The sequence below is a fragment of the Rutilus rutilus genome, assembly GCF_951802725.1.
Source record: "Rutilus rutilus genome assembly, chromosome: 20".
NCBI classification, from domain to species: Eukaryota; Metazoa; Chordata; class Actinopteri; order Cypriniformes; family Leuciscidae; genus Rutilus; species Rutilus rutilus.
This window is the reverse complement of record NC_140225.1, coordinates 8,377,645-8,388,096: the sequence shown is the minus strand read 5'-3', so window position 1 is coordinate 8,388,096 and position 10,452 is coordinate 8,377,645. Positions and strand designations below refer to the sequence as shown.

The 10,452-nt window shown below is 38.8% G+C and overlaps 2 protein-coding genes across 2 annotated transcripts; both read right to left on the bottom strand.

The window, feature by feature from the left end:
• Positions 1-1,061: 1,061 nt before the first annotated feature.
• LOC311279477 (serine protease HTRA2, mitochondrial-like) lies at positions 1,062-5,898 on the bottom strand. The gene is made up of 8 exons (XM_084391010.1): positions 5,213-5,898; positions 3,948-4,152; positions 3,534-3,728; positions 3,366-3,398; positions 3,023-3,131; positions 2,866-2,935; positions 1,840-1,935; positions 1,062-1,752 (listed from the first exon to the last, which is right to left on the bottom strand). The coding sequence occupies exons 1-8, from the start codon at positions 5,653-5,655 to the stop codon at positions 1,587-1,589; spliced, it is 1,317 nt and encodes a 438-aa protein (XP_084247136.1). The 5' UTR covers positions 5,656-5,898; the 3' UTR covers positions 1,062-1,586.
• Positions 5,899-6,749: 851 nt separating this feature from the next.
• Positions 6,750-10,410, bottom strand: mrps26 (mitochondrial ribosomal protein S26). The gene is made up of 4 exons (XM_084391015.1): positions 9,941-10,410; positions 9,607-9,753; positions 8,118-8,241; positions 6,750-7,849 (listed from the first exon to the last, which is right to left on the bottom strand). The coding sequence occupies exons 1-4, from the start codon at positions 10,159-10,161 to the stop codon at positions 7,718-7,720; spliced, it is 624 nt and encodes a 207-aa protein (XP_084247141.1). The 5' UTR covers positions 10,162-10,410; the 3' UTR covers positions 6,750-7,717.
• Positions 10,411-10,452: the final 42 nt, after the last annotated feature.

Here is a 10,452-nt window from a genome sequence, read left to right as displayed (position 1 = left end):
CCATCATGCCTTGTTACCACTGTGCAGGCTGGTGGTGGTGGTGTAATGGTGTGGGGGATGTTTTCTTGGCACACTTTAGGCCCCTTAGTGCCAATTGGGCATCGTTTAAATGCCACGGCCTACCTGAGCATTGTTTCTGACCATGTCCATCCCTTTATGACCACCATGTACCCATCCTCTGATGGCTACTTCCAGCAGGATAATGCACCATGTCACAAAGCTCGAATCATTTCAAATTGGTTTGTTGAACATGACAATGAGTTCACTGTACTAAAATGGCCCCCACAGTCACCAGATCTCAACCCAATAGAGCATCTTTGGGATGTGGTGGAACGGGAGCTTCGTGCCCTGGATGTGCATCCCACAAATCTCCATCAACTGCAAGATGCTATCCTATCAATATGGGCCAACATTTATAAAGAATGCTTTCAGCACCTTGTTGAATCAATGCCACGTAGAATTAAGGAAGTTCTGAAGGTGAAAGGGGGTCAAACACAGTATTAGTATGGTGTTCCTAATAATCCTTTAGGTGAGTGTATATATATATATATATATACACACACACACATAATGCTACTTTGTGTTACATAAACTTGGCAGTAAATTACCTTGGCAGTTAATTAACGCTGCTGCGAGGGTTTCTAATAAAACGGTTGAGGGAATGATGGCAAATTTGACACTTTATTCTCTCCTCTGACTCAATATTTTTCCCTCTTTCGGAAAGTCTTGGAAACGCTATCATGGATTTTTGCTATTGTAGAAAATAAGGATAGGGCCTACAAAAAAAGAAAAAAGTTTGCTCTCATTTCCTGTTCGTCATTATAGAGGTTTACCAAACTATGATGATTTCCGCTTCTGGAAATGTGAAACGGTCCATCATACAACTTTGAAAGCTGTGTGTGGGTGGGCTTAACAAGTTGATATTTTCTGGATCAAGCTCTATTTGGTTTCATGCACATGCGCTCTTGCACATTCAGAATGGAAATTCAGTAACCACGAAGCAGGACTCAGGGTAACAACTCTAAAGACATCTAAACTGAAGATTCTACAACTCAGAATATCAAATTAAGTCAGTGGGAGTTGATTACTTTGAATATATAATGGAGATGAGCCAAATACTTTAATATTCCAATGTTTTACTGCAAAATCACAGCTGTTTTTGAAATTATTAAAATACAAACATGGAAAACGAGATAAATACAAAACATCTGAAATGTTGTAATAATAGCACCCACTTTTATTAGGGTAGTCAAATGTTCATTGATCTTTTGACAATCCTAAAAACCAATAATTAGTGGTTTTCCTTTAAAAACAATACTGATACAGTGTAGTTTGCGAGAATTCACATACGTCCAAAACCGTGGACAAACGGCACAATAAAAAGATTTCAACCACATGAATGTACAGCTTTGCTAAACAAACTAGACTGTTCAGCCTAGTCATTGGTTACCTTCTTAAATCATTTCCAACAATAATTTTTCCTCACATGGATTCTCAAATCATCTCTCGCTTCTCATTTCTCACCATCTATCCTCAGCAAAACCATTTCTTTCTCTCTTTTTCAAATTCATACGCTTCCCGTAATGTCACTCCGTGGACTCAGGGGTCATGTGCAGCATAAGGAGGTCTTCACCCCGGCGGACCACCGCGTTTAAGCTGTCACTTGTCCTCACAGCGTTATAGATCTCCTCTGACGTGTTCACCTTTGTCCCGTTTATCTCAACAATAACATCCCCTGATTTCATTCCGGCTCTGTGAATGAGGAAATTACATCAACAATAGGAGGCCTCCATCAACATACTGAGAAGAGCACAGTGGGGTCAGACCATTGCTGCTTACCTACTGGCTGGAGATCCTATAATAACACGGTGGATAAGAACTCCATGAGAAACATCAGGAAAGGACATGTCACGCATCTTCAACTCTTCGATGATACTGAGGGGAGAAAAAGACACCATTTAAAGTTTTAAAAAGTCACTTGACTCAGTGTCCATCTCACAAATACTTAAAGACTCGATATACTTCAAGCGAAATCTCGCTAACTACTGTCATTTCCAACAAAATCAGGTCAAAGCAAAGTTTGTTTCTGGAAGAATCTTTCAAGAAGGGGGTTCGCTCTGGCTCGTCTTTCGAACAACCGTCGATTATGTAATAGGTATATTTGACGCTGAGGGAACGCCTTCTTTGACATGGAAATCTTCATGTGCTGATGTACTTCAAGCTAATTAGAAGAATGAATTGGTGTGACGTCATTTCAAATAAAAACAGGGCAAAACAAAGTTAATTTTGTGTTCGTTTCAGGAGTTCGAAAAGGCTAGCCAAAGCAAACTTTCCGGAAAAGGCTGGTAAACACCTTTGTACTACCATTAGTCTGTGGCAATTACGTAATAGGTAGGTGTGAGCGGAAAGACATTCATTCATCTTCGGTTCACTTCGAGGTCAGACATCCGTGGGTAAAAACACAAACACACTGAAGAGTCACTTTAAAGTAGACAATTAAAGTTGTACTTTTGATGACACTGTTTTTCACGTTTAATACTGTAAATTTGCATGCTTTTCAGCAATCTTTTGTATAAAGTGCTGTATAAATAAACGTGAAGTGCCGATTTGCAGAGCTCAGGCAAACATATCCAAATAGCTTTGATCAGATGCTTTTCTTAAAAACAAAAAAATGCTTGCCATTTTCTCATTTATATTTACATATTCATCTAACCGTCGCTCTCAGCAGTGTTGGATGTTCACTAACAGTACATCACTGCTCACGTATTTCAACCTTCTTTTTAACCCTAAGTGAAGAACGAAAAAGAACTTCGCCGTGAGTGTATCGAGGCCTTTAGGTTCTGGTATCAAAAAACAGTTTGTCACCTGGGGGTCAAAGTCAACATCATCACTCCAATGTAACGCCGTTTTGATCCCGATTCTCCAAACCAGGACTCTGGAAACAACAAATACATATCAAAAACAATCAATGAGCTCAAAACAAATGATAACAAGAACCTCTAAGGTCAAGGGTCACTCTTACTCTGCTTGTCTGCAGCACGCTCAAGGAAGAGGCGGACTCTGTCTGAGGGAATAGCAAAGGAAATCCCTGCAGTCACTTTCATGGTATTAATTCCGATGACCTCCCCATCCTGAAGGTTACAAACATAAAACGTCATTTCATTCCATGAGACTAACATGTGACCAGTCATTAGGTTCTCGGATTGATTGATCAGATATTTGTTCTTGCTGGTTATATCTGTTCTTCTATTATTAGTCAAATTAACTGTAAATGAAATCTGATGAGCTAAATGAAACACCTCAACTTCCTCGTTCTTAAATCCAAAAGGCACAAGCAGTATGTTATTTAAATGTAAGTGACTCACCAGGTTTATAAGGGGACCTCCTGAATTTCCAAACTGTAAAATAGACATTAACTACTGAACGATGCAATATATTTATTATTCGATTAATGAAATAATTGTAATGACACAAATATAGCGTTCACATGCAATTACACTCAAATTCTCCAATGCCATTTCCTGTGCGCTTACATCTATGGTAGCATCAGTCTGGATGTAGTCTATGTTGGAGTTGGACAGGCCGAGTTCTTTACCACCTCTATGGGCAGAGCTGACGATTCCAGATGTGATTGTGTTTTTAAGAGAAAAGGGGCTCCCCATGGCAACCACGAACTCACCCTGACGCACATCAGTCGACTGACCAAGACGCAACGTTGGGAGGGGATGCTGGGATGAGACACAGAGAACACCATGAGAGCATTGATGCGTCCGAAATCGCATACTGAGTAGGTACAAACACACACACATACACTACCATTAAAAAGGTTTTTGAAAGAAGTTCATTATGCTCACCAAGGCTGCATTATTATTATAATTCAAAATAACTGTTTTCTATTTTCATATATTTCTAAATGTAATGTATTCCTTTGATGAGCTGAATGGTACCTTAGCATTGATTTTGATGGTGGCGATGTCTGCAGCCTGGTCTACATCCTGGACCGTGGCATTGTAAGTCTCTCCATTGGTCAGTTTGACACGGACGCCACGCTTGTTGGCAACCACATGGGCATTGGTCACTATCAGGCCATCACTACTTATGATGAAGCCGGAGCCATTCGAGATGGGCACCTCACGGCCAGAAAAAGGGTGTCTATAAAGAAACAGTATTTAATATAAGAGACAAAGAATCAATCTACACGTTAATAGATTCAAAAGTTCCCCGTTGAGAAAAACAACTTGAACAAGCCTAAACTCGTCAAGTCAGGCTGTCTGGTCTGTTGGCTAGTTTAAAGAGTTAGTTCATCCAAAAATGAAAATTCTGTCATTAAACACCCTCACGTCGTTCCAAACCCGTGAGACATTCGTTGATATTTAGAACATAAATGAAGATCTTTTTGATGAAATCTGAGAGTTTCTGTCCCTCCATAGACAGTTACGCAACCGACATTTTGATGTTTCAGAAAGTTCATAAAGAGATGGTAAAACTAATACATATGAACTGAGCGGTTTAGTCAAAATTTTCTGAAGAGACTCGATCATTTTATATGATGAACAGATTGAATTCACATATAAACATTCATCAACTCACACATCAGTTGTGGTAAACAGAAGCTCAAGCATGTTTGCTTGACATGAGAGAACCAATGAGGTTCATTATCCTGTGTTACACAGCAGTTTGAGCTTCAGCAAGAACCAATGAGGTTTGTTCTTGTGTATCAAGCAGGTTCGGTTGAGCTTCTGTTTATGTTCGCTGATCAATGTTTATATGTGAATAAAAGCCTAAATTAAATGTGTTCATCATATAAAGCGATCGTGTCTCTTCAGAAAATTTTGGACCACTCAATTTATATGGATTAGTTTTACGATATCTTTATGAACTTTTTGAAGCATCAAAGGGGTAGTTGCGTAGCTGTCAATGGAGGGACAGAAAGCTCTCAGATTTCATCAAAAAGATCTTCAGTTGTGTTCCAAATATGAACTAAAGTTTGGAAAGACATGAGGTTGAGTAATTAATGACAGAATTTTCATTTTTGGGAAAACTTTTCCCTTTAAGAAAGGCTTGGGTAATGTTTCAGCAGCTTGACCACGCAAGGAGACCATATTTAACAGACTGCGAGACCCTTTTAAACCAGCTAAGGCTATTTTAAGCTAGTTTAAGATGTTTTCAGTGGAGCTAGTACACAGTTTCATTGTATTTTTGACAGACTCACCGCCCAACGATCTCGATGTAGACTACCGCAGGAGTGGACTTCTCAACCACATCCGCGATGAAATTGTACTTGTACCGCGGACTGTCAGGTTTAAATGGAGAGGCACATTGGACAGTAGGTAGTATGCTGTCAATCAGCAAATTTCTGACCGAGACTGTGCTCTGTAGGGCATCTTTATTGTTCTCGTTTCTTAATGAATACAAGGCTGCTGCTGCTCCGAGTCCCAGTCCGAAAGCGACTGCCAGGCGAGCGGTGCGACTGTTGTCTCCCGAACTCCGGTGTGAAACTACAGTTCGCACTTCTACATGTTCCTGCTTACCCGAAGATGAGTTAGAAAAGTTTCCTAAAGGTCTTACTGTCATCACATTTGGTTGGCGACGGCTGTCCCGGAGACATCTCGTGATCGTCCTTATGAGACATCGATTTACATGTGTACTTGCCATGTTGCATCAGACGTACCGTAGTAGAAAACAGTCAATCCAGATGGAAGCAGACTTGACCTAACAAGTCTGGGTCTAACACATTATATCAGCAAAAGTTTCTTTGAAAATCTTTAAATAGTTCATCTTTATTCTATATAACGTTAGGAATATGTGGTTAAAATAGTCTTCACATACGCTTGTAGAGGTGGTGACTATCCAATCCTCGGCTCTGACTGTAGAGTCTGTGACAGTACCGGAAGTGGTAGTTGGTCAACGCATCTGCGCATGTATGGACATGTCTGATGAGAGGATGAGAGTGGGAAACTCCCTATGGAAACTCCTGCTAGAAATTATCAGGAAATTATTAGAATCAAGTCCGGTGTGTAATGTAAAACTTATCTCATCGGAAATATGTTCAATATTTGAATAGATGAAAGTGTAATAAATATAATATAATTACCAATTATCTAAAATACTATTCATGTAACTATTATTTAATAATGAATTCAATCTGCATTTATTTTGAAAATATGTATGTGAATGTTATTGCTATATAAGGTGAACAAACTAATTAAGAGCTGGTGTGGAATATGGTATGTGTGAAGCGGAAGGAGAGAGAGTTCTCCTCCTCGCTTCTGAAATCAGTCGGCTCCAGCTCCTGATCCATTCCGAATTTTCCATGTCCTCTTTGCCTTCAGCAAACTCACGTAGCTCTGCTTTTACTATATAACCCACTTTTCGCTCTGGGCAGAATCACACAAACTTCGCTCTACTTGATATCTAGTGCACAGTAGTGATGGGGAAAACGAAGCTCTTCAAAAACCTCGAATCTCGCAAAAGGATTCACTGTTTCGAAGAGCTGGAAACACTACAAGCTGATGACCCCTGCTGGTCAGACCAGTGTGTAAATGCTGCGAAAACTCAGCAGACATATAATATTGGCATAAAACACCTTTTACAAACCAATTGCAAATGTTTTATTGAAGGTTTAATCAATTAAATGCAATTAACAAATAATCTAATACCATTCAATATTAAGTGTCTTTATAATATGTGATATTTTATTCAATTGTAGGGCTTGTTTTGTTCATTTTAAAGAGTTTTGTAAATTAGACTTTTAAATACAACTCTTCCTTTTATTATACAAATGTCATTAAATGTGTACACATTTATATTTGATCCGAGATCAGGTAAAAATCATAAGATAGACACTGGTTCATGAGATCTCCCCTAGTGGTGAACCATTTAATTTTTGTTTTGTTTTTTGTGAATCATTGAAATTTCTAATCATCTTGAAACAATTATGACGTGGCGCAACGAAGCCTCGTTTATTTAAATCACGTGACTTTGTGCAGTTTGAGACACGTGACGCGCCCCGGCCGAATCACAACAAATGATTCGCTAGTTTTTCACTAAGTGTTTCAAAAAGCACTCATCACTACAGGGAACTTCACTTCTAATTGGAACTCATCCATAGTCTCTTGCTAACACGTTGCTGTATCCAAATGTTCAATGTATAATGTATTTTTAAGAGGATGCAAGTTTCTTCCATAAATCTTCATTACTCTCACATCTGCTTTGTCTCTTCTACCTCTCTTTTCATTCAGCAAAGATTTTACTTCTTTTGTCCTTCTTTCTCTATACTCTCATCTTTAGATACAATACTTTGGATTTTATTATAAACTAGATTTAAAAAGGTAGGTTGATTGATAGACAGACAGACAGACAGACAGACAGACAGATAGAGAAAAAAAAAAGATCCTCTGTGGTAAGTTCCTTTTTTTCTACATTTAAGGTGATGATGAATTCACCTGACAGGAACTTTTTGGCATTTTTAGATGCCAATTAAGACATAATTTGATGCATTCACTTCAACTAATGAACAAATCACTTCCAAGAGACTTTAGTATATTTGAGACATTTTGAAAATGAGTTTCTCACATAGTACATGCACACACAAAGACATCACTCACCACAATTTTGAGAAAAAAGAAAAATTGTCCAAACAAACAGTTTAAACTACATCACTGACAGTGTATATTTTATGTACATAGGTATTTTTGTTCTTTAAATTGTGTATTTATCATTGTATCGCAGTCCGTTTGACAACACGTCCTTCTCTATCAATGGCAAAATTGTAGTTTTTCGGGTTGTCAAGAGCTTCTTCGATCCGCTCATCTAGATTGTCCATTGTGATGAAGTCCTTTGCCTCTTCCTGAAACATGAATGCAAAGGGTTGAATCATAAAACCATCCTCCCTCCAACCCACCTCTAAAAAAAAACTCATTTATCAAATGTACTTATTAACTGCACAATCATAATAAACATCCTTTTCAAGAAATATATCAAATAACTTAAAGCATGCCAATACAACTCATTCTTAGTTTAAACTTGGACAAAATGTATACAATATACTGTCTTTGTCAGAGGTCTGATATTTTGTTCTGTTGCATTCCATTATTGCACAGTACTGAAAGATTCACCTGTAGTTGAAGAATTTGTCTTTCTTTCTCTTTAATGTAGTCCTCCAGCTCTTGCTGGCGTAAGAGGACTGCTTCTCTCCTCTTCAGTTCCGCGGCCTCAGTCTCCTTCTGCACGCGCTCCTCTCTGGAAGACCAGATGACACATTTATTTTAATCAGCAACAAAATACGGTGTATCCGACTGCATCTCGCAGTACTACAAACGAATCAGAGCGGTATTTAAGGCTAAAGGCCCGTTCACACCAAGAACGAGAACTAGAATGATAACGATAAGGATATAGTTCTAAAAATAGTCCACACCACTACTATAAAAATAATGGCAGAGAAACAATATAGTTAGAATAACGTCCAGAATGTGTTTTTTATATATATATATATATATATATATATATATAAAAACACTGACAGCCAATTAGAATCCATCCTGCTTTAAAGAGCTCACACATTTAAAGCGGCAGACGATAAAACTGCAGCACACACTTAGAATAAACAGAACCATATTGTCCGCTGGTGTGAATGATTATATAATTACCGTTCTTGGTGTGAACCTTAACGGAATATTTACTCACCCTGGTGTTTTTTGTAATGCCGTATGCCCTTCTTTCCTTTATGGACCAAAAAGGAGAATTTTAAATAAATTCCCACTCGCTCTCGTCCTTATAATGGCAGTGAATAGCGACCAGCATCAAGCGTTTTGAAAATGATGAAAAAGTATCACAGAATGACCCCAATGTGACATGTGTATTATATATTCCAAGTGTTCTGGGGGTATAAGATAGGGTTTGGTGAAAAACAAAAACAAAATTAATGCATTATTTAACGAAATTCTTGACATTGGTCGTTGGTCTTCTCTGCACGATGTGTGCGTTCGTGAGACGCTATTAGCGCCGCTGTTCACTTCACTTCGACTCGCCCAGAAAAAGCACACAAGTTGTGAGAAATCAAGATAAACAAGGTACATGGGTTGTATTTTATGTCTTGTTTTTGTTCATCTTGATTTTCACAACTTGTGTGCTTTTTCTGGGCGAGTCGAAGTGAACTGTGATGCTAACAGTCTCACACGAACATGCACGTCTTGCAGCCATGCAGAGAAGACCAAAGCCCAAGGTCAAGAATTGTATTAAATAATACATTAAATTTCATTTAGTTTTTCACCAAACCCTATCATATACCCCCAGAACACTTGGAATTGGCCTATACGACACATGTCACATGGGTTCATTCTATGACACTTTAGTGTCTTTTAAAAAAAACTTGATTCAGGTCGTATTTACTGACATGATAAGGATGAACATGAGTGGGACATTTTTTTTTTTTTAATTCTTCTTTTGAGGTCAAGGGCATACGACATTAGAACACCACCAGGGTGAGTAAATGATGACTTTATTCTAATTTTAGGGTGAACTATCCCTTTAAGCATATCCCAGCCAGAACTCATCCCCTCACGACCTATATCTGATATCTCACAGCATCACACCTAAATGACTCACCGTATTTGACGTAATCGGAGGTTTTCAGCATCATTCCAGGCCATTAGTGACCGATGCTCTTCAGCCTCCCTTTTAGTTCTCTCCTCTGCTGCGGAACCAACCTCATCTTCATATTTCTTCCTCAACACCTGCTCCTTGAACTCAAGTCTACATGCATAAAATGTTCAAGTATGTTAAATCGTCAACCTCAAACGGCAAAAGTAGTAATAAAGAGACAAATAGAGAGGTAGAGTGACCTTGGTAATCACAGGTCTACTACATTCACTAGTCTAGTCATCATAATCATGCCTGGAAACCATAATCAGTTTTATAATTTAATGCCATGCAGTCTTACCGCAGGGCTCTTAGGATCAAATTGTACTCAGTGAAACGCTCCTTTAGTACAACCATTTCCACTGGATCCACGGGAGGGGGAGTCTTGATTCGGCCCAGTTTTGACTTCGCTTTGGGGTCTGTGCGAGATTTTCTTCCCCTGACAGTTTCGATCAAAACAGTATTGCGAGGAGCGAGAAGACGGACTACAGGATCATGACACCGCGATAAAGCCCGCAACATGTTGAAGATTATATATAACGTTAGTTATGATTAACGGTAAGCGTTTATACAGTTAAAACCCAAAAGCATTAATGAATGAATATAGTACAAGCAACAGATTCCAGCATGGCTATATAACATTGAGCATCTTCACATAGGCCGCCATGTTCTTGAACTTTAACCACGGAAGATGTTTCTTCGCTCGATGTAGTCACGGCTGAGCTGAACGCAAAACGATCTCTACTGCCGCGCGCTGGAAACAAACAGAACTGTCTGCGAACGCTTTCAATAACTGCTACAGGGATGGGAGAT

Bases quoted from the DNA above. Each gene is read 5' to 3' on its own strand.
- LOC311279477 (XM_084391010.1), bottom strand. From the start codon at position 5,655: ATGGCAAGTACACATGTAAATCGATGTCTCATAAGGACGATCACGAGA. The intron at 3,729-3,947 runs GTACCATTCAGC...GTCTCATCCCAG, and splicing joins CCATCAAAATCAATGCTAAG to CATCCCCTCCCAACGTTGCG. The intron at 2,936-3,022 runs GTAAGAGTGACC...TGTTGTTTCCAG, and splicing joins GCGTGCTGCAGACAAGCAGA to AGTCCTGGTTTGGAGAATCG.
- mrps26 (XM_084391015.1), bottom strand. From the start codon at position 10,161: ATGTTGCGGGCTTTATCGCGGTGTCATGATCCTGTAGTCCGTCTTCTC. The intron at 8,242-9,606 runs GTGAGTCATTTA...CTGGTCTTCCAG, and splicing joins CTCCGATTACGTCAAATACG to AGAGGAGCGCGTGCAGAAGG. The intron at 7,850-8,117 runs GTGAATCTTTCA...TTCATGTTTCAG, and splicing joins GACAAATTCTTCAACTACAG to GAAGAGGCAAAGGACTTCAT.